Source organism: Gopherus flavomarginatus, chromosome 1, assembly GCF_025201925.1.
Source record: "Gopherus flavomarginatus isolate rGopFla2 chromosome 1, rGopFla2.mat.asm, whole genome shotgun sequence".
Lineage (NCBI taxonomy): Eukaryota > Metazoa > Chordata > Testudines > Testudinidae > Gopherus > Gopherus flavomarginatus.
Window position 1 is genome coordinate 250,158,581 of NC_066617.1, and position 27,805 is coordinate 250,186,385.

At 43.9% G+C, this 27,805-nt stretch overlaps 1 protein-coding gene across 3 annotated transcripts; it reads right to left on the reverse strand.

The window, feature by feature from the left end:
- LOC127038842 (lysozyme g-like) lies at positions 1 to 26,494 on the reverse strand. 3 transcript variants are annotated; one of them, XM_050931868.1, is made up of 6 exons: positions 26,404 to 26,494; positions 10,669 to 10,755; positions 9,695 to 9,796; positions 8,288 to 8,484; positions 1,589 to 1,727; positions 1 to 510 (listed from the first exon to the last, which is right to left on the reverse strand). In XM_050931868.1, the coding sequence occupies exons 1-6, from the start codon at positions 26,423 to 26,425 to the stop codon at positions 377 to 379; spliced, it is 681 nt and encodes a 226-aa protein (XP_050787825.1). In that variant the 5' UTR covers positions 26,426 to 26,494; the 3' UTR covers positions 1 to 376. The 3 variants fall into 3 exon arrangements, with proteins under 3 accessions (XP_050787825.1, XP_050787843.1, XP_050787834.1); XM_050931886.1 differs by lacking the exon at positions 26,404 to 26,494 and adding an exon at positions 13,428 to 13,522; XM_050931877.1 differs by lacking the exon at positions 26,404 to 26,494 and adding an exon at positions 11,091 to 11,173.
- Between the last annotated feature and the right edge of the window lie 1,311 nt (positions 26,495 to 27,805).

The window sequence follows — 27,805 nt, forward strand, 5'->3', positions numbered from 1 at the left end:
TTACTTTCCTCTTTTATTTTTAAGACAGCAGCAGATATTGAAATAGGCGTGAAATTTGGAAGGCAGATGATTAATAATAGCTAGACTGAGCAGCTTTAATAAGGGAAATAATCAGATGGAGTAGGATCTTATTAATACTCTCATAACTATTTCCTTTGATATGACCAATGTTTTACTGATTATAGAATTTAAAAATCTGGCACCTGAGACTGCAAATCCTTATTTAAGCAAATCTTCCCACAATGGGTTTATTTACATCAGTAAGGTTTTGCAGGTTCCAGCTTCTAATCTCCCCAGATATACAGTGTCTCTCCTGAACACCTCACTAATTATTGTAAGATCCAGAATGTATTTGAAAAGGAGAGAACTCCCAGATTCAGTATCCATTTCTCTTAAAAAACTTGGCTCGTGCAACGACATCATTGGCATAGTCATTGCCGGTTGTGCCAATGTCCATTTTATTATAGGTTTGGACGTTTCGTAGTCCTGCATTGTAGGCAGAAATCCCTCCTGAAACAAAAAAAGGGACATTTTTAAAAACAGACTTATCCAGCCAGACCTGGCTTGTTTTTTTCCTAGTGTGTTAAAAAAATTAGACATTTGGTAGTGAATGAATTCCTTTATCACAGTGTAACTGAAAGAAAGAGGGGAGGGATAGCTCAGTGGTTTGAGTATTAGCTTGCTAAACCCAGGGTTGTGAGCTCAATCCTTGAGGGAGCCATTTAGGAATCTGGGGCAAAAATCTGTCCAGGGATTAGTCCTGCTTTGAGTAGGGGGTTGGACTAAATGACCTCCTGAGTTTCCTTTGAACCCTGAAATTCTATGAAAAGGAGGTTGTGTGAACAGTTTGCATGAATCCAATCACAATCAGAGGGCTTTTGGATTTTGACATAAACAAATGTTAGTAGGGTGGTGAACCTTCAGTATGCATTTGGCTAACCACATTCAAACAGAAGCTCTCAATCTTTGAAGCAGGCCTGTTCTTAATAAAATATAAGACCCAGTTACCATGTTACTTTTTGTTCAGTCCTGCAAAGAACTGCATTGGAGAAAATTAAAACATGACCTCACACTCTGTTCTTCTCCCCTTTCTGAATCTCTGCTCCATGTTGTACTGCACAATTTTGCAGTCCCCTGAAGATGTCTAGTTCCTAGAAATGCACCTCCCGCCCACACAAGTGTAAAGCTATAAGGGGAACTCTGGGACTCATTCAAAGATGCTGAAAAATTCTCCTTGACTTCAGAGGCACCAGGATTTCACTCACGGTGAAGTGGTAGAGGCCCAAATGTCAATATAAACTAGACTGGGGGGGAGGGATTTATAAATATTCCCCTATATAAATGTAGTGTTGGAAACCCAGCACACAACACTGTGGTAACGAATGGGACAAAATACTGAAACTGACTAATCTAGTTTCACTGCCCAAACTATGGGAAATCAAAAGTAGACAAACAGCACCAATGGTTAAAAATTAAGATACTTAGAATATTAAGTATTTAAAAATATCAGTAACGTAAGAAACTTTTAATATGATTTTTCTCCTAGAGTTTCCCTTAGCTCCTGGACTGAATGCAATCTATACTGTACCTTTCAGCTGTTGGTTCTTTGTCCATCTGGGGAACTTCTTCTGGATTCCCTTAATCATACTAACAAGGATGCCTGTCCCCTGAAGGACATGTGCCTCACTATTCCATCGTCCAACCAATCTATGGTAGCGTTTATCAACCTAGAAGAGCCAGAAAGAACATTACTTCTCAAAAAAGATAATGTGTTTTTGCTGTTCTTCCCTCTCAGCATACTCTTCATGACTTTGTCTCAATCTTTGATTGAGAAATTAATCAGTTTTTCATCTTCATTGCACTTGATGTAGTCCCAGCGCAAACAGTGAGGTATTCTACATTGGACTGTGATAATGAAAAGGGGTTTATCTTAAAATGCTGCTTTTCCATTTCAAGTTGTAGTTATTAATGATATTATTTGGCTAGCACTGCTGCAATGCCTGGTGCTGCAGTATATCTGCCCCGCCCCCACTCTTCCTGCTCCAAGAAGCTTATACTATAAGGGCTCAATCCAGCAAAGCTCTATGTCTCATTCTTAAAAGTTTTAGTCCCCTACAGTATACCACTAGTATGCAAAGTACTACAAAAGTTCAAAAAGAAAACTCCCAGCACACTGAAGTGCAGCACACTTAAGTGATTGCTGGATTATCACTGACAGGCTTGGCAGAAGCAGGCTGTGCTTTAAGGTGTTAGGTGAATATTTTCAATATCTATAGTTGTCACTCAGGTCTCTGTGGCACTACATTGTGGATAAAGTCCATCCTGTCATTGTGGGCCTGCCAGTTTTCACCTAGTCTCTTGGCCTGAGGCTTTTCCCCAAGCAGCTGCTGCTGCTAAGAAATTGAATTTCTGGAGATCAGCAGGGGGATGGACTAAAATGGCTACCTGAAGTCTGAACTATGAGGGGCTTGCAAACTAATCTGACTCCATCAATCCCTAGACCTCCTAAACTCAGCCCGAAATATGGAGCATACCGTTGCAGAAGGTGGATTCGCCCTGAAAATGTAAAAGAATACCTCAGTAAGAGTGTTTCTGGCTCAAAGTGTGGAGAAACCTCTCAGACCCCAAATCAGCACATGGCAACCAAATCAGGAAGAAATGCCAAGGGCTGAAGAAAATCAAATGGCCACCAAGGTGGATCCGAAAACCAAGCTTCTAGCATTAAAGAAGGAAGTTACTGCCCTGGAAGATCGAGTCACTGTCCTAGAGACTGGCCTCAGAGAAGCAAGTGAGAGAGAAGCAGAGCTGCAGAGCCACATGGCACTGATGGAACAGAAAGAGAGAGAGATGATACAGAAAACAGAGCATGAAGGAACATCAGAATTAAGAACATGCCTGGAAATGCTGAAGGAGGAAGCCCAATCCTGCATGTAAACACTTAAATTGCGCAGTTGTGAAATCTGAGCTCTCTGGAAGAGATGAAAGTGGAGAGAGCATGTAGGGCACTGCTCCCCCCAATCTGGGACTAATAGTAATAGACACAGAGATTTTACAGTTAAACTTTAGCATAATCAGCAGAGAGTATTCAGAACTCATACTCAAGCTGCAGTTTTTCCATGACATCTCTGCCAGGTGGCCATCCATACATTCCTGGTATACTGGACATTTTGGCACTTCTGGAAGTGGTGTGGGCCTGCCCCTCCTTGCGTGACCCCGCCTGTGCCTGCATGATGTGTGTGAGGTCACATCTCATGAGGGAAGGCCATTTTAAAGAGCACATGGTCCTGCCCTTGCCAGCATGACCTTGTATGCAGAATGCATGGTTCATGCTGATGCTGCATCTGCCACTAAATACTACGGTTGGCAGCCTCAGCTACTAGGACTGGACTGCTGTCTCCAACAGAGGCTGCTGCTGCAGGGCTTGCTAGCTCCTGCAGAGAGAGGCTACTCCCCTTGCAAACCCAGAACAGGAATGGTGCCGCCTGTGTGGAGCAGGGCAGGGCATGGCACGGGTAGCTCAGTGGCAACAGCTGCTTGTTCCTTTCATTTTCCTGCACGGTGGGAGGGGAGACACAAACATGAGCTAGGTGTGGGGTCGAAGGGCAGGAGGTCAGACCACATGCTCACAATCCCCTTCTGGCCTTGTAATTTATGACCCAAAAGAATGTGCGCCCCTCCTCTCCAGCCAGCTGCACTGCTTAGGCAGGGGCAGAGTCTCAGGCAGGTGGGAATAGCCTGCTAAAGAGGTAGCTGGGCAGGAGACGTGTCTACCTTTCTGTACTGCAACCCCGAATCCCACTACTTTGTACAGTCAGACAAGCTCTCTCCTCCCACTGACCTGGTGGGTAAGAACTGGTGGGTAATGACACAATCTATACTTGTTTGGAGTTATGATTTCCTAAAAAGTTTGTGCAGTTTTCCTTTAGCTGCTTGGATTAGTTCTCCTTTTGAACAGAACTGGGAGCTAACACAAAAGGTGATTTCTGAAATAAAAGCAATACTTTTGACACTCATACTCTTATTATAACTCCATTGCTTTAAGTCAGGCGTAGGCAACCTATGGCATCCGTGCTGAAGGCAGCACGCGAGCTGATTTTCAGTGACACTCACACTGCCCAGATCCTGGCCACCAGTCCGGAGGGCTCTGCATTTAAATTTAAGTTTAAATGAAGCTTTCTAAACATTTTTAAAACCTTATTTACTTTACATACAACAATAGTTTAGTTATATATTATAGACTTATAGAAAGAGACCTCCTAAAAATGTTAAAATGTATTACTGGCACATGAAACCTTAAATTAGGGTGAATAAATGAAGACCCAGCACACCACTTCTGAAAGGTTGCTGACGCCTGCTTTAAGTCCTTTTAGTCCATTACTCATATTTGTGCAAAGTAGAGGATTTTTCAGTTCCTTTTACTGTCTTAGTAAACTGTGGGGAGGCACACAATTATTTTTCTTTGCTTAGGGAGTCTCCTGTGACAGTGTTTGAAAACCTCTGGCTTAAAGGGATTCAAGAGCAACATATTATTCCTCCATTAAATATAATCAGCAGAAGAGAGTTACACACTGTAATGAAATATGTGCTACTTTTGCTTCTTATTCTAAAAACCTCTATATCTCAGATACTCAAAGCTCTGAAGTTATTCAGAAATATCTGGAAGTATCAGACTTGCCAAAGGGACTATCTGAGGCTCGTTCACCTGCACATCTACCAATGTGATATATGCCATCATGTGCCAGCAATGCCTCTCTGCCATGTACATTGGCCAAACCAGACAGTCTCTACGCAAAAGAATAAATGGACACAAATCAGACATCAAGAATTATAACATTAAAAAACTGGTCGGAGAACACTTCAACTTTCCTGGTCACTCTATTACAAACCTAAAAGTTGCAATTATTCAACAAAAAAAACTTCAAAAAGAGATTTCAACAAGAAACTGCAGAACTGGAATTAATTTGCAAAATGGACACCATTAAATTAGGCTTGAATAAAGACTGGGAGTGAATGAGTCATTACACAAACTAAACTATTTCCCCATGCTAATTTCCCCCCTATTGTTACTCACCTCTTCTTGTCAACTGTTTCAAATGGGCCATCCTGATTATCACTGCAAAAGTTTTTTGTCTCCTGCTAATAGCCCACCTTATTCGATTAGTCTCATTAGAGTTGGTTCGGCAATACCCATTTTTTCATGTTCTCCGTATATATATATATCTTCCTACTGTATTTTCCACTGCATGCATGTGGTGAAGTGGGCATCAGCCCATGAAAGCTTGTGCTCAAATAAATTTGTTAGTCTCTAAGGTGCCACAAGTACTCCTCGTTCTTTTTGAATTGACAAAGAAACCTTCAATAAAGAAACAACAGAAGAAGAAATTTAGAGGCAATAGAAAATACGAAAAGCAATTAAACTCCAGGAGCTGATGGCTTTCCAGATGAGTTTTATAAGGAATTTAAGGCGGTATTAATGAGTCCTTTGAGAGAAACCATCAACGCTATTCTGTTAGGGAAAGAACTTACATAACCTATGAAAGAAGCTACTGCTGTTGTTCTCTCTAAAGTTGGAAAAGACCTGACTGTATGCAGGCCTTATAGACCTTCATCGCTACCGAATCATGGCATAACCATTGTAGCAAAAATACTAGCGCTGCTAGCCTATTGCAGTCCATGCTCTCATCTTATATAAATCCAGATCAAAGTGGATTGGTTGACATCAGACGAATGTCAGGCAATATTCTGAGAGTCCTTGGAATCATCCATAATGACAGATCAGCAAAAGATCACTTGACACAGAGAAAGCTTTCGACAGAATAGAATGTTGCAAGTCCTATCCTGTGTGGACATTGGTTCCCAGTTCCTTAATCAGATAATGGCTCTTTATACAAGCCCGAAAGCAGCTCTGTGAATTAATGGGGTTAAATGTCCCCCGTTTGAATTACACAGAGGGACTAAGTGGGGATGTCCATTGTCTTTTTTATTTTTTGCACTGGGCATGGAGCTTCTTGCACAAAGGAAAAGGATCAGTGAATCTGTCACAGGAATAGAACTTGCAGGAACCCATCGGAAACAAGTGGTGTATGCAGTTGATGTATTGTTAATTTTATCTAAACCAAAGATTTCCCTATACTTAGTTTCTAAAGAAATCTATGACTTTGGGAAAACATCTGGATTTACAGTAAATTATGCCAAATCTGAAATTTACTAGCTGTAAATTTGCCAGACTCTGATAAGTCATTCTTTCAGAAAACATTTGGGTACAAATGGACAATAAATTCTATAAGATACCTGGGAATTCAAATATCAAACAACCCATAAGAGCTCTATGATGTAAATGTCAAGCCATCACTTCAGCAAATGAAAAAAGATATGAAATGCTGGGGGAAGTATGCAATTTCTTGGTTGGGAAGAACAGCCACACTCAAAATGAACATTTTGCTAAGGATAGCTTTCCTGTTTCAAAATCTTTCTGTGATTATCCCAGATAAAACCCTAGCAGGAATACAGAGGATGTTGTTGCACTTTATATGGAATAAGTAAAGATCAAGAATAAGGGCAGATACTTTGTACAGACCCACTGAACAGGGTGGATGAGCTGTTCCAAATAGTCTGATACTATCATGCCAGACAACTCAAAGCAGTAGTGGACTGGAGGGTGCACTAACCCTGCCAAACATTGGGTCTTTACTGGGCAAGAAAATTGTGGCAGTGTAAACATCGCTAGGTCACCACAGATTAGCAAAAAAAACAAACAAACCACACCCTCCAGAAATTATACATATGCTTGAGTAAAGGCTACTCTATGCCTTTGGGATGGCACTAGAAATAAGGTAAATTAATTTTCCCTCCCCAAAACACCCCTTGCGAATAATCCAGATCGTAATCCAACTCACAAACCAATGAGCTTTAAAGATTGGGAGAGTCATGGGATACATATGGTTGGGCAGCTATTCAGTAAAGAGAATTTTACTAACCTATTTAGAGATCAAAACTAGCATTAACAGGCCCATTCTCCCATGGTACCAGTACATTCAAGTTAGGCATTACGTTTTCAACTTTCTGAGAAAGCTGTTTTATACAGCAAGATAACTCTAATAGAAGCAATCACAACTTGTCAATTATAAAACAAAAAATTATAACTAATCAATATCAATCTTCGTACCCAACTTTCTTAACAAAAAAACCCATCTGTATATGACACAGTGGAAAGGATCTGTATAGACAAATAACCCCAGAGAAATGGGGTTAGAGAGACTGAGAGACAGAGAAGTGTTGGAGAAACAGAGTGAAAGAGGAGATTTTTATAGATAGGGGATAAGCATTGGAGAAACTGTGGTAAAAGAGATTTTATACACATATGGTCATTAGATAGTATTGAGATACAATTTGTAACCAAATATCACGACTGGTTCTATATTTATTTCCAAATGATCCTTTGGGAACCCTCCTGGGCCTTCCTAGCAGAACTAGTTACACAAAAGGAAATGAAAAATTAATCTCTCATCTGCTAGTAGATGCTGAGTTACTGATACCTCTTAGTGGAGAAAAAAACAGTGCCATTCCCAAGGAATGGTTCAAAAATATGGGAGGTTGTTATGCAAATATAATGTCTCTATTGTGTACCCAGCCAAAGAAACTGAGGACAAATAGATACTTAGATGTTTAGTTACCATATATTCAACACTCACAGTACATTTACCTGAAACAAAAGCAGCACAGCTGTCCAAAGGTTTTTGAATATTACAATTTGATAGGCATTCCTTGTCTGTTCAATATATGCAATCAGAGATTCCATTCAGTTTAATAAAATCACTAAAAATTACATCATAGGTGTAAAGAGGCAATATGGTAAAAAATCGAGAGATCTGATGACTGTATTACTGCATAATGTCTCTTTAAACAAAAGCTTGTGACTTTAAGGACTGTTGTTTTGTTTCTGATATTTACACAGCAGCGATTTGTAAACCTGTTAATACTTCCTAAATAAATATTAAAAACAAGACATGGAATTTCTAGGTGGAAGGGTAAAATAGTTGGCCTCTTTAGGGACTTCCATTAAACCAATGGAGTTAACTGATGTTCAAACTGCAGCATAAGAAGCAGCCTCTATACTGCCAGATCTGACATAGGCCAGTGCAATGTGCGGCTGCCTCAGCAATAGTTCGTTTTCTAGTGGTGTGCCAACTATCAATTTCAGCCTGAGCTGCACTACTGAGAAATGCAGGAGTCTCCCTGCTAAACACTCGGCTATACACTTATTCTTAGTTTATTGATAATTACTGACCTGCATCAAACCAAATCCATTTCCACGATCACCCCAGCCATCCTTTAGAGCCTTTCCAGCATGTGACGCTCGAGAGATGATACCAGCAATCACAGCTGGATCCACACATCTTTTTCTTCCAGCGTTCTTAATGATGGTTTTATAATTGCTCATAGCACTTAAGTCTTTAGCTGCAATTGTTGTTGAAGCACGAACTCCTGTAGTAAGTGGAAAAGTAGAGATGTTTTCTTAATAATTTTAACATCAACAAGAGATTTCCTAAGCACAGAGCTCTGCTCTGCCTTCTGATAGCCCTTCTATGAGTTATGTGCATTGTGAATTTTGCATTATGAATTTTAACAATGTGTCAAGGCAAAAAATAAAATAAAAAATGTGCCTTGAAATAATGTGTAAAATCTGGATTTAGTTCTTAGGTGAATGGGTGAATGGGCTTGCTGAGGATGAAGGTGGAGGGAGAAAGTGCTTAGACTCTGAAGAGAAATCAGCTGCAACCTGTCGCTCTCTGAATTATGCAGGAGTGATGTTGACAGGAGCTAAGAGGAGTCACATTTACCCCTCTATGGCCAGAAGGACAGGACTGTAATATTTGAAGTTGAGAGGGGGATTCAAAATGGTGGGATTCTTAGGGACAGATGCAGAAGACTTAATGGGAATGGGAAGCTGTAATTTGAGATAGTTCCCAATAAGTTGCATTTTCCTCTCAGTTTCTTTTGGAGTCTCAGCACCATTTCATGCTACATTAGGAGGGAATCTCAATCCTACTCAACATGGGAGGCATTAAGTCCAATTTTGTTTGTAGAGTAAAAGAATAAGCTCCTTCGATGTTGATGTTGATCTGATGTGCCTATAGCTGGTATATAATAGTGAGTACTAAACTAGAATCTGGGAGTCAGGAATTCCTAAGTACTAATCCCAGCTTTGCTATTGACTTGCTGAGCAGCCTTGAGAGATTCAGTTGGGCCAAATTTTAATAAGTGACTGTTCAGTTTGGGTGTTCCAAACAGAGACAACTGGGGTCTTTTTTTTGAGGGTTCAGAGTACTCACGGATCCTGATAACTTTAATTAGAGGTGCTTGTGTGAGCACTTCTGGAAATCATACCCTAAATGTCTGAAGTTGGGCACCTAAAAAAAATCAGAAGCCACTTGTGAAAAAATTGGCTGTCACCTTTCTGGGCCAAAATCATTTGTAGTATAACTGCACTGAAGCCAGTGGAGTTACACCAAAATTATATTAAATCCTCCTCTCTGTCTTAGTTTCCTTATCTGTGAAATGAGGACAATAGTATTTAGCCAATAGGACTGTTATGAGTTTTAATCAATTAATGCTTGTAAAGTACTTTGAAGGTGTAAAGTACTATGGATCATTGTGATGAAATACAGCAACAGAATGGCGGAGCTATACTCACCACAGTAGGATAAGCGTTCTGCTTTTGCAGTTCTACAGGAAGCTCCAGTGGTATCAACCTTGTTTATGTTACCATAGCATCCTGTCTGACTCTCAGAAGTACCTGACCAATTAAATGGAGAGATTTTACATTAAGAACCTTTTGTGAACATAAGTAAAGCTAAATGAATTAAAAGTCATGAACTAGACTCAGCTCCACTCTCAGATGGGTTCCATTTCATAAGTTTTTTTGGATGGGGTAATTTATTATTAATTTTTTTTATTTCTCTTGGACAGGAGGACTTGCTAGCCAGAAGTCACTGCCTCTGTGAAGGAAAGTCCTATGAAAACTCATCTATATTTTAATTTGGCTCTAAATGAGGCAACACATGAAAACTTCTTGTCCCCTATATCAAGTGCCCCTCACTGAGACCACCCTATTGCCACTTCTTGCAAGAGTCATCCTTGATCCTAGGAGCCAAATTAGTCTGAAATAGTTTATCTTGTTGCTCTTGAACCAAAAACCAAACTCATTCTTCCATATACAGCAGCTGTCTGAGTCCCCTGAGGAAAGGCAGGAACAGTTTTTATTTTTGGAGTCCTGGGACTCATCCTCAGTTGTTTAGACACACAAGAGATAAGAAGACCAACCTTTCTTCCCAAGGTCTATTGGCCTTTACTCTACATTATACTGTGGGGAACCGGTCCTTTGGTTGGCCATAGAGGTATTTTGCCTTTTTTCTTTTGGACTACTTTAACCCCACATGCCAGAGGGTAGAAGAGGCATAGCCAGAGGGCTGTACCCCAAGTCTGCAGCCAAGGCCACAGTCAAGCTGCTGTTGAGAGAAGCATGTCCAGGATGAGAGAGGGGCTCCCCTCATCCCCAGGGGATGCCAAGGGGGTAAAACCTATCACACACCCCATCCCCACAAATATATTTTTACATTCTTGCTTTGGCAGTGAGTTAAGTGAAATAGAAATAGACCCCAGACTCACCAATGAAGGCAGCAAGACCCAGAATCATCAGTGTTAGTAGCATGGGGACGGTTCTTCTCAAGCACCCAAGAGAGTCAGAAATAAAGTCTGCAAAGGAATGAAAATATCTAAATGTACAATGCTACTATGAAGAAGTACTGTTGTCTGACCCTTTTAGAGGTTACTAATGATTGCAATGATGGCCAATTGATCTAACTGCAATAAGGTTATTCTCCCCAGAATCAGGCTACAGAACTAAAACTATAGAGTTTCTTATCTTGCAGGGAGCCTCAGGGTAGAAGGCAGAGACACCCACACTGAGGACCAAGTAAAGCCTTTGATACCTAAAGATCCCAATCACATGAAAAGATAGAGATAATAGAGTATTGGGGCTATCTGCGGTATCATTCTTTACATAAGCCCTTAGAAGTGCATACTCACACCGTTCCTTAAGGACCTGGTGGTAAGAGACAAAAGACCAGCTCTGTCTGTAGCATGCCACAGTGTCCGATGGACCAAGTTCCTCAATGAGCTGAAGGGTCAAGCGGTAGAAAGCAGAAAGTGACAGAAGAAGCCCAGAAAGAACTTTCAGCCACATGGTGGCTGCCCTGTTATAGGGCCTGAGCATCACTTGCTCATGCTCAGTCCTCCATGCCCAAATTTAGCCTTTTCATCCACATAATACTGAGGTGTACTTATTCTGTAGGTTAACATATTGCTCCATGTAACTGCCATCCTACCCGTCACCCCTTCCTTTGTGGTTATTATTTCTATGTTCCTTGTGGTAGCATTTACTGGTAAATTTGTGGTTATTATTTCTATGTTCCTTGTGGTAGCATTTACTGGTAAATTCAAACTCTACTATTGAGCAACCTCTCCTTAGTTTCCAAATTCTAAAGGTAACCTTTAGGCCATTTATCTACGCCAAAGATTGCAGCCTGTTACACGTGACTATACTTATGCTAACTCACTTCAGCCAAATGTCTTACAGGATCCAGGCCTGTAGGTTTCTTGAGTTACAGCTGAATATAGTGAAAGAAGGATATAATAAGAAGAAGACAGTAAATATAATAAAGACAAGCTAGCCCTGTGGACTAGAATACAAAGAAATTATTTTTTAAATGATGGGGCACTGTTCTTTACTGAATGTGCAAACACTGAGATGCACTGTAGAAGACAGGCAAGAGAATAAATTCAGAATCAAGCTGTAATAATGCAGTTTTGTTGACATTCATATTTTGTCTTTCATGGAATATCTTAATAGCTTATTTCCAAATATAAACCCTAGTAACGTTTGATCTGGACTTCATATTATTAATAGTGTTTAGTATGTTCTACTGCTGCTATATACACCTCTACCCCGTTATAACGCCACCTGATATAACACAAATTTGGATATAACGCGGTAAAGCAGTGCTCGGTGGGGGGGCGGGGGGTGGGGACGTGCGCTCTGGCAGATCAAATCAAGTTTGATATTACGCGGTTTCACCTATAACATGGTAAGATTTTTTGGCTCCTGAGAACAGCGTTATATCGAGGTAGAGGTGTAAGTACTTTTATTCTATGCCAAGGTACCCTACACACTCTGTGCAGATGTTTACTAAATTCATTATTTCTTTGAGCAGGGCATGGGATTATAACCCCAAACCCCCTTGTAGCTGCTCTACGACTCTAGTTTTTTCTAAAGTAATCTGAATAATAAGCAGATGCCTCTTATCTTGAAGTTACTGTACAGCAGAGACACAGTAACAACCACTAAAGAGCAAATTTTGGAGTTTTTTCTCAAGCAGAGCTTTCACTGAATTCAATGAATAAGGAAATGCCCTTCCATTACCACCCATAGGATTTCACTAATGCGCAGAATTGAGACTAGTTCCACTATGAATAGCTTGATATTTCACTCATCTGTCTTCAGTTTCTCTTCTAGAGGACGGCTGTTTTGAAGAGCTTTATATACACTAGAAGGTTCCTTCCCTCTTTATTCAAAACAACTATATCAGATGTAATTCAAATTTCAAGGTTATAATTAAAACAAACCAGCGTCTGTCTTATGAGAGTTGGGGAAGGTATAACCTCAGTTCCACTATGTGGCAAGATTCAGATTTCAAAAGAAACTAATTCCCCTTCCTATGGGTTCTACTTTTCATTAGCTTTCTCTTTGTAACCCTTCTGCCCCTCTGAGTTGGCAGCAACAAGGGCCGGGTTCAGTATCCAGGGGTTCCGTTTCAATAACACAATGCATAACTGGCTCGAGCCCCCCCCTAGTGACCTGGGACACTTACATACCACCCCCCCGGGCGCCTCTAGGAGGCAATACTTCCCCTCTCACAAGCACGGAGTCTGAGTGTAGCAAAATCCTTTTAATAAAGGATGGAAACAATGCGGCATCACATTGGAGAAACACCACAAACAGGATTATAACACAAACCATAAGCAAAAGCCCACCTCCAAGTATGCTTGGCAATGTCCTTTCCCCCTTAGGGTCTTAAGTCCAATCACCCCAAAGTCCAACAACCCAAAAGTCTCTGGTCAGTGCCACCCCAGAGTTCAAAAGTTTATCTGCAGAGTTTTACCCCCCCTCCACCTGGGTGAAAATGGGGAGGGGCCCACACAGGGTGGTAAGGGGCACCTTACGTGGGCCAAGACCAACTGCTCTGCCTCTCTGTGGAGTTCTGCTGCAGACTTCACCATGACCAGCTCCACTTCACCAGCTGTGCCGCTCCTCCAGCCAACCCACAAGCCACTCCAGCCACCCCCGCAAACCGCTCCACTCCACTCACTGTTCCATGGGCTGCTCCAACATGCTGCAAACTGCTTCACTCTGCCAGCCACTTAGCAATAGGTCTTCAGGCTCCCCCACTAGTTAGCACAGCACTCAGTGCTCTCAGCTCAATAATTCCAGCTGTTTAGTGATTTCAACTCTTAGCAATTTCAGCTCATAGTAGGGGAGCTCTGGTGCTGGTGCACCATTCGCCCAGCATGAATTCAGCTCAGCAGCCTTTAGATGGACTCCTAATAAAATCAAAATTAGCTCTACTCTTTAACAGTGGAGAGAGGAAGATGTGCAATTGATGTTCCAGGCCCTCAAAAGGGGCCCATACCATCAAGCGCACACACACCAGTCCCCAACCTCTCTCCATTCACTGGGTTTTGGAACTCATGTCCCTTTTCTAGCAAGTGTCACTTAATTTATATTGAGACATCTCTGTCATAAAGCAGCCTCGTAGTTCCTCATTCACATAATCAGGTGGCATCACTTTATTTATCCTGCCCCAATAACAAAGAAATTGGGGATCCCAAAGCTGTCAAAATAACCATCCCAGGCTGGTTTGGACTATGCTGGGTGTGCCTATGCAAATACCTGAGATTCCACACTTCCTGAAACTCTTTCCACACTTCCCATAATTCACCACCAGATGTCAGGGTAGGGCTCATCCTGACTCTGCTTGCATCTTCCTACAGTCTGTGACAAAATCCAAAGCAAAGGTGAGGCATTCATCCTCTCCCCAGGAATGTATTGCCCAATCTTCTTGTGGTGTCACCAGGGGCGGCTCTAGGCATTTTGCCGCCCCAAGCACGGCAGGCAGGCTGCCTTTGGCGGCTTGCCTGCAGGAGGTCCCCGGTCCCGCGAATTTGGCGGCAGCCTGCGGGAGGTCTGCCAAAGCCACAGGAACAGCGGACCCTCCGCAGGCATGCCACTGAAGGCAGCCTGCTTGCCGCCCTTGCGGCAACCCGCAAAGCGCCCCCTGTGGCTTGCTGCCCCAAGCAGGCGCTTGGTGTGCTGGTGCCTGGAGCCGCCCCTGGGTGTCACAGACCCTCTCAGGCAAGACTGTGGCAACAAACAAACAAAAAGCATTTCCCATCCCAGGCAGGAGCAACTAATCGCTAGAGGATGGCGCACTTCATTGCTGCTGTTGTCTAAGCTCATTGCACATACCAGAGGCTCCTTGCATTCCTTCGTTTGCCCCACAAGCTGGGTGTGAGATGGCCGCCTTCTTGGCTGACACACCAGGGGCTGAACTGGGAATTTCAAGATCTAAAAGCATGAGCTACCACAGCTTGAGCTAAAGAACCAGCACTGGACCTGGTGATTGTTACAACACATATCCTCTACTTATTGGGCACAGAGGTGGTCCTGTAGTACACACTCACTAGATATGCACCCTCCCATCTCTCTCTATTTTAGGGGCTCCTTGCAAACTCCCTCTGTATTTGGCCCCACATTCTCCTCTTCCCTTCATACCATGTGTCCCTCATTTTCACTACCCTCAGCCTTCAGTGAAGGAGGCTTAATTTCATCAATGTCCCTGGATGGAAAGGGACAGGTGTACGGCTGGTATCTTCTCTAATTCTCTTTCTCTCCTTAACCATAAAGCAGGTTTGGTGAGGCAACATGCTTGGAAGGAATGAAGAAATCTCCTTGTCTCTCCTCTATCTCTGACTCCTTCAGCATCCACCCCAGAACTGATAGGTAAGTCTCAGAAGAGAGAGTAAGGAGCAATGGTAAGGGCAAATGAATTTTCTAGTTTTCTGATTTTTACCAAAATCAATAGGGCTCTGCAGATGTGAGGTTCCAGAAGAAAAATTGCAACTTGTAGGAATTTTTTTTTCCTGAGGCCCAGTATGGAGACATTGGAAAATTGAGGGAAAATTGAAAGAAAACTGTTCTATGAAATATTTTCTCTCAGAATGAAAAGTGAAAACATTCTAGAGGAATGTTTAATATTATATTTTTACTGCTGCTCATCAGCACTTCAAAATGCTTTGTAATAATTAATAAGTATGCAAAATGAATGCTTCTCTAGAAATATGAGCATTTTTTTATATCTGCATGACGATGTCATGTCAGGTCTATTGACTAATTCTGAGCCCAAAGGATATAACCTTCCTTTTAGTTTATAACAATAGTGGTGCTTTCTATTTTCAACATTTTATATTTATTTCCTATATGCCAAGAGGTTAAAAAGAAGCACTTGAATACCTTAATGTGAAACTGCAGCTCCAGCCCTAACACTAGCTATCTTCGTCATTATTATTCAGATTAAAACTTAAGAATCTGTACTTATCTATCTCATTAATATTCCAAACAGTACTTTCTTTATGTGCTAGCTAAATTATACAGAACACATTTCTGATTATTAAAGAAGTAAATAAAGTTTAGCTTTGATAAGCAAGTACCTACTGCAGATATTTCAATTTTTTCTAGAATTTCCACTTTCCTAGGGGAAAAGGGTGTTTTTTTCCCATGCCTTCAAAATTTCTGTAAATGTTACATCCCTAGCTCTGCCAATTGATGCTTAGGACATTCCCTGGAATTTTGGAGGTGATCAGATGCGGTGCACAAAAGTTATCACATTACATCCGGAGACATGCCATCAAGATGAGTGTAGAGCAGGGGTAGGCAACCTATGGCATGCATACCAAAGGCAGCACGCGAGCTGATTTTCAGTGGCACTCACACTGCCTGGGTCCTGGTCATCAGTCCGGGGGGCTCTGCATTTTAACTTAATTTTAAATGGCGCTTCTTAAACATTTTAAAAACCTTACTTACTTTACATAGAACAATAGTTTAGTTATATATTATAGACATAGAAAGAGACCTTCTAAAAATATTAAAATGTATTACTGGCACGCGAAACCTTAAATCAGAGTGAATAAATGAAGACTCGGCACACCACTTCTGAAAGGTTGCTGACTCCCAGTGTAGGGCATCACTGCATTCGCTTCAATAGCCTTTACGTGGCTATCAAATAAGCCACAGTTATCAGCCATACTGTGGACACTGTGTTGTGTGGCTGTACTGCAGGTAGCAGTACCACGTGCTGTGGACAGGAGACTCTTGTTTCAGCCCCTGGAAGCTGCAGTGAATTTTGCTGCCACAAATATGACCAGAATCTCTAGTGCACATAGACTTCAGCTAGGAATGGGAGGAGGCACAAAGCAGCGCACACAAGCTTCTGTGGTGCTAGTTCAGAGCAGCCATATAGAGGCAGAGTATAGGGCTCCTTGCTCCCACTGTCTTTCCATGCTGCCTCTGCTCCTGCTTCTCTAGGCCCAGTGAGGAGGAAGTGGGGTGAGGGGATTTTTGAGCTTTTTGAGGGATTTTTTTCTGAACCTGGTGACAGTAGATGTCAGGTAAGAAGAGATGTTTTTTCTAAGCCTGGCAGGTTTGGGGTATGTGCGTGTTGATCCTGAGACTGGGGGTTTGGTGTTGGAGAGGCATCAGTGCGGTTTTGCTTGTCTGTTTATGTAATGTTGTAAAAACTGAGCTCAGGAAATATTGAAAGTGGAAATTATCAAAGTAGTTCCAAATAGATAATAGCACTTGTGTGTGAGGGAACCGTATGGGTAGGTGTGGCAGAGTGAGTCAGATGGTTAGATGTTATTAATATGCTCCCCAAAACTCTCTGGACTGCATTACCAACAGAGGATCAAGGAAAAATGTAATGGCTAACTTAGGTCAATGCCCTTCCTCTCAGTGTACTCCAGCTGTTAACAGCTGAAGGGGAAGTAAGCACCACAAGGACTCCTCAACAGGGAAAATCCCCATGTGATATTTTGTGGCATAGGGAGCAAGGATGTAATGTCTTCTGAAACAGGAACTACTAAATGCATTGTTGAACAGAGTCAGGTGCCTATTCAGGCATTTGCCCCAATGGCCCCACAGACACACCTTGTATGCGATTATATTAAAACCCAGGAAGGAGGGTTAGCAAAAAACAAAGTAATCAAATCTTCTTGGAACATCAAGATCCATGGAACTTAATATGTTCCCTCCTTGAGGAAGAAAAGTTAAAGAAAAAACCTCAAGAGGTAAAAGAAATAGCCATGGATTGTGTATATACTGCATGTAATGCACTGAGAAGAATTTTGAAGAAAAAAATAGAACAGTTGGATGAGGCAAGACAAGATTTATTCCAGGAGCAAGGGATAAGTGCTACATTATGGCCTGGTCTACACTATAGAGTTAGGTTGACAAAAGGCAGCTTGTGCTTACCTAACTATGTAAGTGTCTACACTATAGTGATTTTTCTGCTGATATAAGTTGCTCACTACATCGACTTAATAACGCTACCTTCACAAGACATGTAGCATTAGGATGCAGTTAGGGTAACGCAGTGTTTGTAGAGAACGCATTACTTACATTGCCTGTTGGCTGTAAGCCCAGCATGGGGCTGACAGATGGAACTCCCCCCTCTTCCCCAGCACTTACAGCCTGAGCAGTCAGCCAGGCATGGGGCTTGCAGCTACCTCCCCTCTGCCCAGCTCATAGCTCAGGCTTCAGCCCTGGGGCAGTGGGGCTCCAGCTGTCAGTGCCCCACAATGCCCCACTTCAGTTGGGGACTTGCTCTGCTGACAGAAGGAGCATAATGGGGATGTGAACCACTGCTTTAATTACTGCGGAGGCTGTACTTCTACTTAAGTTAAGTCAATTTCATTTTGTGATGTAGACAAGCCCCAAGAGAACAGCTTAGTCAGACACGGGAAGTAAATTCCAGGCTCCTCTATCAGAGAGGTAGTCTTGCAGGAGAACAGGCTTCCTGTAAACAGCAGTTACAAAAAGATGGTTATGTTAGGTAATAAAGCAAGTCCTCACTCACCTCTCCAGCACCCGAGTTCGTGCGGAGTTGGTATGGGGCACACAATTTTGTCAGAGACCAGACACCAATGCGTTGATTAACGGGCTCACACTATCCTTAGCTCTCAAAGCTTTAGATTAAGTGTGGCCCCTTTATTAGGGGTGAGCATCAATATTTATACACAGAAGTAAACAAAGTGATTAACAAAAGATAATGGTCATGCATAATCAATTAAGATTTTACAGGAAAAGCAAGTTTAACAAGTAAATGCATAGAGATAAAGGCTAATGGCTACTAGAGAAAGGGGGTGTCATGAGTAGTTTGCAAGTCAGTGCTTTGTTCAATAAAGGGTTCAGAAAGGATTATGCAGAGACGGCCAGTCTGGGTGTGTTTTGGCTCCCCAAAGTTCACCAAAAGTTTAGACCCAACATTCCTCCATTTGTAGCTTTGAGATAACTATTAATCAAAAAGCTACACCCTATTTCAAGATCTCAAGGGCCGCTTGGCAATTTCAGCCTGGGCCAATTCGAAGAGAGTAAGGCTTTTAGCTGAAGTGGGAAAAGAATAAACTGACTTACATGAGTTTATGAGGGAGGGGACACACTGAATACAGCAACACAGTATTATAAGGACTACGATGGCCCCAACAACACCCACCAAGAGGTTTTTAACCCACCCAAGTCCGGGCAGCCAATTCCATAAGGCTCCCCACCAATCATAAGGTGGCTGGCCAGAGGAGTAGTTTTTTAGCCATTTCCCTTAGGTGTTTGGTACGTTGAAAAATGTCAGAGTAGGTGTCATTTACAAAAACACAGCATTTTTCATTTATGAGGGCGCAAGTTCCTCCCTGGGCTGCTAACATCATATTTAAAGCCATTCTGTTTTGCAAAGCTAACTGGCGCAGCTGGGACATTTCCCCGGCCTGATTTTCAAATAGGGTTGCAGTTTCATTTGTCAAAGATTCTAATAGTCCCTGTAGGCGGATGATAGCACCCTTCAAGCTAGTGTGACCAGCCCACCGCTGCCAGGACAAACCATCACGGAGATTAATATCTCTGTCAGTTTCACGGATGTTACGAACGTGGGGAAAATGAGGGGGAGTGAGGGAGATGCGAGAAGGCGGTGCTAGCCATGCCAAATAACATGACCCTACCCAATCAGGGGAGAGAAAATAATAAGCCTTGGGCCCGCACACCCAGTATGTTCCATATAATGCGTTTTGGGTATTCCATTTCTCAAAGTAGGAGGTAACCCACCACCCGTTGTACCACTGTTCCCCTGGTAACGCAGAGGGGTCGTTGTGTGAACTGCAGAGGCACAATTTGGTAGTGTTGTCCTCAAAGGGCAGTGTAGTACTGCTTGAGCAGTTGTAGAAGGCAATTGTGTATTCTTTAACAATTAGTTGGACACCCTCGAGATCTGAGCAGGGCTTTTTAAAAACTGACTCTGAAAACCTGCCCCTTCATGAAAAAGTTGAAAAGGTTGGATCGGGGTGAGGGATCCACATATGGGATAAGTGGGATGCGCAAGGCTTGAAGCCAAGATTTTTACTAAAGGCGGTGCCATTAAAATATATGTTGCATTTACTTGTTCCCACAAAAGTTGACCCTTTTTCTTTAACAAAACACAGTGATCCTGTTTGATTGGTTACCCTGAGATATTTGTTAATTGGCACTCCTCTTTTGTCCCATGTAAGATTGGGTTGGACTGGATCTTTTATTCTAGTCGGTGGCATCCAAGTTATATTAGCAGTGGTTAGGGGAATGGGTGTGAAGGGGAGTCCCTGTGCTGCATTTACTGGAAATTGAGTACATACCCAGCAATTACTTCTATTTCCTAAAATACGAGTTTTAACCTCGTGGGAATATCTAATAAAAGCATTATCTTCATAAGCAGAAAATAGACTAAAAAAGCATAAAAAAAAACATACAGTTGTCAGAATAAAGGGTCCTCTCATTTTTTTCGAGTCAATTTAAGTCTAATGTCTGAGAGAGGTAAGCTGGTCCACTGGTCGGAGGCAGTGTCCTCAGTGGTGACAAGAGCTGCTGGTCCGTCACTGTGGTCCACTACGGCTGGCTTGACGTGGGAGTGGTGGATCCAAGATTTGCGTCCTTCCAGGAACACTGCAGTCTGGGTTGTCAAAAGAACCTGGTGGGGTCCAGTAAACCTTGGCTGGAGGGTGTCGTCACGAACGAACTTTTTGGCCCAGACGAAGTCCCCTGGTTGGAACGGGTGGATTTGTTCCTCCAGCGGCACGGTCTGGGAAAACTGCGAGGCTTTCCAAAGGGTACGAAGGCGAGCCTGTAGGGAGAGAAACTGACACGCGGTCATATGATCCCCTCCCAATAGTGAAACATCAGCACGTGGTAGCGCCCCGCCTTTGAAAGGGGGGTGTCCATAGAGCAGTTCAAAGGGGGATAATCCCAATGCGCGGGTTGGGCGAGTACGAAGGTGAAACAGGACCAAGGGAAGTACCTGAGGCCACTTTAATCCTGTTTCCTGACAGTATTTAGCCAATGTAAACTTAAGTTCCCTATTCATACGCTTAACTTTCCCGCTAGACTGGGGGTGGTAGGGTGTATGAAAGGAGTGTGAAATGCCCAGTCCTTGTTCTAAACGGCCAAGGACATGACCAGTAAAGTGAGGTCCGCGATCTGAGTCGAGCACAAGAGGGAGGCCAAAACGGGGTACAATATCTCTAAGGAGAATCTTCGCCACTGTGGCAGCAGTACAATTAGCAGTAGGAAAAGCTTCGACCCAGGAAGTCAGAGGGCAAACCAAAACAAGGAGGTGCTTTTTCCCAAAAGCCTTTGGCATATCTGCAAAGTCAATTTGAAGATGTTGAAATGGAGCAGCAGGCGGAGGTCTTCCACCCTTAATTTTGTTAAGAGGCGGAGCAGGTCCATTACGCTGACATGTGCTGCATGCTTTCACTATTGATAGGCAATAGGGTTGAATGCCTGGAGCATACCAAAAGCGAGCGATAGTGTCCACGAGGGCGTGCGTGCCGTAGTGACCCCCTTTATCATGGTGCCAGCGAACTGCCACGGGGTATGTGGAGCGAGGGAGGCAGGCTCGGCCATCTGGCATAAGCCAGGTCCCTTTGACCAGAGTGGCCCCGAGGCTTTCCCACGATTGTAGTTCAGCAGCGGGTACTGGTACGGGGTGCGGTGGAGTAAAGGAGGAGGTTGCAATAGCCAATGTGGGCATGGCTAAAGGTAAGGTGGCAGCCTTCTTGGCGGAGGCGTCAGCCAGGGCATTCCCACGGGTAACGGGGCTACTATCTTTAGTATGGGCCCGGCAGTGAACTACAGCCCGGACAGAGGGTTTTTGGAGGGCGTCCAAAAGCTTGTGGATGAGGGGGAGGTGCTGAATGGGTTTACCGGCAGCTGTCTGGAAACCTCGAAACTTCCAGAGGTGGATATGACAATGCACAACTTCAAAAGCATATTTGCTATCAGTAAAAATGGTAACGGTCTTACCAGCGGCCAACTGGCAAGCTCGGGCCAGGGCATAGAGTTCAGCGGCTTGGGCTCCCCAGTTGCCTGGCAGTGAGGCGGCCTCTTGAATGTCCCATTCAGAGGTGACAGCATAACCAGTGAAACGCTTGCCATCAACATAGAAGGAGCTTCCGTCCGAGAAGAGGATGCAATCGGGGTTGTCCAGTGGCACGTCAAACAGGTTGTCTCTTATCTGTAAGATGCTGTAAACTACTTCCACACAGTCGTGCTGATCCTGGAGGACTGGCAGGTCAGGAAGCAAGGTAGCTGGATTAAGGGGTCCACACCTTTCAAAAATTAGGTTAGTGTCTTCTAAGAGTTCGGCCTCTAGCTGTTGCTGACGATGGGCCGAAAAGACTTGGGTTGTGCCCCTACGCAGAAGGGCTGACAAGGCATGAGAGGTCCAAACCGTGGTAAAATGACCCAGGGTTAGGCTCTTTGCCTTTGTGATCAGCAGGGCAGCTGCTGCCAGAGTCCGGGTGCAGGATGGGGTTCCCTGAGCGACAGGGTCGATTTGCTGAGAGTAAAAAGCAAGCGGGAAATGGTGGGGCCCGCTCAGCTGGGTAAGGACACCACTAGCAATTCCGCCCCTCTCGTGGACAAAAAGGTGAAAGGGTTTGCTGTAATTGGGGGGGCGGAGAGACATGGAGGAGGCCACACTGTCCTTGAGTAACTGAAAGGCTTGAATAGTGTCCGGGGACCACTGCAAAGGGTCAGGAGCAAGGTTAGCAGTGAGTCGGTGGAGCGGTTTGCTTAACTCCCCGCAGGACGGCAACCAGGGGCGACAGAAGCCAATTAATCCTAAGAAACCTCGAAGTTGTTTCTTGGTGTTCGGTAGAGGGCAGTTTTGAATAGTCTTTATGCAGGCTGGGTCCATCTGTCTTCCCTCTGGGGTTAACAGGAAGCCCAGATATCGGACCTTCTGTGAGACCCACTGAATCTTTTTAGGGTCTACCTTGTGGCCTCTGGTGTGTAGGTATAATAAAAGTGCCTTACCATCGATGCGGAGGGCAGCTTCTTCGCGATTACCTAATAGGATGTCATCTACGTATAGGACCAATGTGGATTCCTGCGGACTGGTGAAACCTTCCAAGTCGTGGCGGAGGCACTGGCTGAAAATCGTGGGGCTGTCTCTGTAGCCTTGAGGAAGTCGTTGCCAGACATAACTTTGTCCCTCCCAGGTGAAACCAAAGAGATACTGAGAGTCTGGGTGCACAGGAATGCTGAAAAAAGCTGATTTTAAGTCAATAACAGTGAACCACTCAGCATCCCAGGGGATTTGGCTGATGATAGTAGCTGGGTCAGGAACTACTGCATGAAGAGGGACCACATACTGATTAACAACTCGTAGATCCTGTACAAAGCGCCAACGAACAGGGTCTCCGTCCTTTTTAGGAGGCTTTTTGACAGGCAGTATAGGGGTGTTACAGGGAGTGCGCTGAGGGCGGACTAGCTTTTGTGCAATGAATCCCTCGATAATGGGGCGGATGCCCTCCCGGGCTTCCAGCGACAGGGGGTATTGAGGGACTGACGGGGGGGTTAAGGAAGGCTTCACCTGAATCCTTATGGGCTCTGCCGAAAGGAGCAGGCCAACATCAGTGTCAGAAATTCCCCAGAGGGTTGAAGGCAAGTCAGTGAGGTCAGGGGAGAGAGAGGGGGGTGTTTCCCAATTACCCTGAGTAGGGGCCGAATCTCCTAACACTGTCATCAATAATCCTACCCCTTCAGGAGTGCAGGTTAAAGTAGCCTCAAGCTTACAGAGTAAATCCCGGCCCATCAAAGGGATCGGACAAGCTGGGGAAAAAAGAAAACGATGAGGAAAACATTTATCAGCATAAACAACATTCAAAGGCAAAGTGAGTTCCAGAGACTGTGGGTTGCCCTCCACCCCAGTCGCAGTTTTGACCTCAGAGGATAGCCAGGGAGAGGGGGCATGATTTAAAAGAGAGAAAGTAGCCCCAGTATCAATGAGGAAAGAGACAGGCAGTCCCTGGACTGGAAGGGTTAAACGAGGCTCTTTGCTGGGAGGGGAGAAAGTGAGAAAGGAGCCGGCTAAAGACATTAAGGAAATAAGACCATCACATTGTTTGCCTTTGCCCCCGGGGTACCGTCATTGAGGAGGCTGAGTTTGCTGCGGCTGCTGCTGTTTCCCGTAGTTGATCCAGGCCTGGGGAATGGGCTGAGCTGGTGGTGCAGGGGTGTATTCCTCACTTGTGTAAGCATCTGCGGATGCAACCAGACCCTCTGGGCGTCCCCAGGGGCATTCACGTTTAAAGTGACCGGGCTGTTCGCACTGAAAACAATTTCCTGATGGCTGGGGTCGCCAGGACCCTCTTCCCCGAGCACCCTGGAATCCCCTGCCACGGCCACGGCCTTTGCCTCGAACACCGCCGTGAAAAGCTAAAGCCATCAGCTTATATTCTTCCTTTTTCTCTTTCTTTTTACTACTTTTCCTTTCTTTCTCCCAGGCAAAATCAGCTACGTCCAACACTGAAGTGACTGACTCACCTCCCCAACCAGGGCGAAACTTTAAGAAGTAATCCCTTACAGGGGGCACCGACTGATTCACAAAAAATGAAATAAGAGTAGGGTGGTCTGCTTCTCTCTCAGGATCCATCTGAGTGAACATTCGGGCCCCCTCCAATAGCCTCGACCAGAACTTTCTGGGCGGCTCATCAGATTCCTGCCGAATCTGCATGAACTTAGCCTGATTAGGCGAGCGGCGAGCCATTTCCTTGAGTCTCTCTAACAATCGCTCTCGATCTGTTCGCAGCTGAGTCAGCCTTGGCTGAGTCCAGTCTAGGGGATTCCAGCCAGCGGCCAGATCCCGCCTATCCATCCAAGTACGATTAACTGCATTGCTATCTCCCCATGTCCTTTCTGCCATCCACAATCTACTACGTTCCTCTCCGGTCAAAACTCTACTTAACAACTGATCCACATCCATATAAGTAGGATTATAACTTAAAAACAATCTTTCTAGAAGTTCTATGATCTTTCGGGGATTTTTCCCAAAAGACCCTGACAACCGTCCCCACTCTTTTAAGTCCCATTCTAGCCATCCTTTATATTCCACAATATTAGCATGTTGTAACCGTCCATCATTGCCCATATAAGGTTGATCGTGCACCTGTAAAGGCATCTCTCTAACTATACTTTTATTACTCGCAAGAGATTTGACGGGGACATCCTCTGGGCTATCCTCGGGGGGGGGGGCATGCACCCTGCCGTACCTGCTTGGACATTAGCCTAGTAACCACTCCTCCCGAGGTTTGCCCCTCCATTTCCTCCTCATCCTTCTGCAGAAATTCCAATCTGGTATCCTGCAGATTCCCCTCTGCTACAAGGAGAGAGTCCCCCTGCGGAGGAATAGGGGCAGGTGCAGAGGGGACCAGCTGACGAGTCAAAACACGCCGTGGTCTACACCCTTCATCGAAATAACCTGGAGGGGGTTCACTCTCGGGAGAGTACCTGACTGCCATAATTTTTAAAGATTTCCACAGCTCTGCTGCTGTGTCCCAACAAAACCAGTAACATAACTGTCCCGGATGGTCTTTTTCGATCTGGCTCTTTACTCCTCTTAAGGCAGCCTGTTCGAAAGAGCCATACGAAGGCGACCTCATCTCCGGGTCGGCCAATACCACGGTATACCCAGTCCAATTCCTTACACATAGTGTGTACAACTTCTTCCTAGACATTCCTGTCTGTACTGGGAGTTTCCCTTCGTTCCATAACTTATTTACAATCCCCAACGGACTCTCAAGAGGCACGCTAGTCCCTTGACCCATGGTGTCTGACAGGAGCCCTCCAACTGGCGTTTACCCTGCTGTCCAATACACGACCCCTCAATATTGAATTGGCTGGGAGAAATCTCCTGTGGCGCCTTGCCAATTCATATATGAGTGGTCTGACCACTGGACAGAGGTACCGCACCAGAAGGAATCCCGGACGAGCCCCCAAATTGTTAGGTAATAAAGCAAGTCCTCACTCACCTCTCCAGCACCCGAGTTCGTGCGGAGTTGGTATGGGGCACACAATTCTGTCAGAGACCAGACACCAATGCGTTGATTAACGGGCTCACACTATCCTTAGCTCTCAAAGCTTTAGATTAAGTGTGGCCCCTTTATTAGGGGTGAGCATCAATATTTATACACAGAAGTAAACAAAGTGATTAACAAAAGATAATGGTCATGCATAATCAATTAAGATTTTACAGGAAAAGCAAGTTTAACAAGTAAATGCATAGAGATAAAGGCTAATGGCTACTAGAGAAAGGGGGTGTCATGAGTAGTTTGCAAGTCAGTGCTTTGTTCAATAAAGGGTTCAGAAAGGATTATGCAGAGACGGCCAGTCTGGGTGTGTTTTGGCTCCCCAAAGTTCACCAAAAGTTTAGACCCAACAGTTATGAAGTTATGATGTGGAAAGAGTGAGCAGTAATGGATCAGGAACAGTCATATGGCCAAGACATGAAAACAGCAGAATTAGCTCAAAGAACAGAGGCCTTAGAACATTTTTTTTAAATATTCTGGGGGATATGTATTGTTAGGTAGCAAATGTTGAAGATGAGCCTGAGAACAAAACACAAGATATCCCAGAGGTAGGAAATGAAGAGAATATGTGTACAGAGATGCAGCTGTCGCCTGTATATGTTGTTAATAGAATACCAGATAACTCACCTTCCCATATCCAGGTAGCCATGGTGGACCCTGGGACAGAACAGCTAGTAGCAGTAGGACAGAGAATCTCACCCTACTTACCAGGTCGAGGGCTACAAGCAGTCAGGAGGAGGAACAGAATAAACATTTTGGAGAGTTAGAAAAAGAGGAAGTGCCAGACACAGAAGATTTGGGGGGAGCACAAGGGGGATTGGAAGAAGCTATCAGTTGTAAAGAAAGAAGGAAGACAGACAGGCAGCATTTGGTGAATGAGGAATTAAATGCTGAATGGTTGGAACAGGAGATGGAACAAACAGCAATTAGAAAAAATAAGGAAAGAACAAGTCAGAACATGCTTCAGGCCCATCCAAGATTGTGCTGCTTATTACAAGAAACTCAGGGAAATATGGAACTTGCTGTAGGTACATGCAAAGAGGTAGTCTTGAGTATTGATGCCTCCCACAAAAGACTACAGTATTTGCAGCCGGTAATCCCAACCAATAATTCTAATATCTTTAAGAAAATTGAGCCAGAAACAATAATGAAGAGAAACAAGTGGCATACTCCATTTTTATTCTCATAGGCCCACTTTACACCAAGTGGCTTGGCCAAACGCAGAATTCCCACAAGAAAACCTGACAATGACATACCTTCACAAGGTGCAGGCACCTACCCCAGCCAAGAGAAAGTGTAAAGGGTTAAAGCAAAACTCCCCACTTAAATTATCCATTGCAGAAGCTGTCCAAACGTGATAAATACCAGTTCCTTTGAAAAAGCAAGAACAGGATATCTCCATTGTAACTATAAAAGGAAAATTTGGAATTTTCAGAACAAGAAATAGAATGAACTTCTAAATTGGAACTGTTAGACTCAAGTAGTAAGGTTTCTCCAATAGCAGTGGTAACAAATGTAAAAACACTAGATGCTATTGCAAGGATGGTGGACCCAATGAAAAAGAAGAGATCCAATTGTAGCACATGCAGTATATTTGTAAACAATAGTAAAATTGTTTCAGTTAGATTATGAGGATTTGGTTAGGATTTTACAGTTAACTGTGAATAGAACTTTGTGGAACACATTACCGCCAGATTTTCGATAAGGGGAAAGATCGTTTAAGGACATTGTACATGTTAGAGTGAAGTATTCATCCAGGACAGGCAACGGCTATCCTGGTAGCCAACATGAGGCAACGGGAGGAAAGGTTATGTTACATGTGCATCCCAAAAGCACTCTTCCAGAAATTTTGGACTTATTGTCTAAAGCTTATAGTTATAGTCAAACCCAGCAGAGAAGTTCCAAGCAAATTAATCCTCCCATAGAAATTGTTCAAAGAGCTTCATGAAAACTGATAGTCAAGGTAGATGGCCCACGGGGTATGGCACAAGGCCAGATAACTAACTCAAGATGGTAAGGTAATAATAGA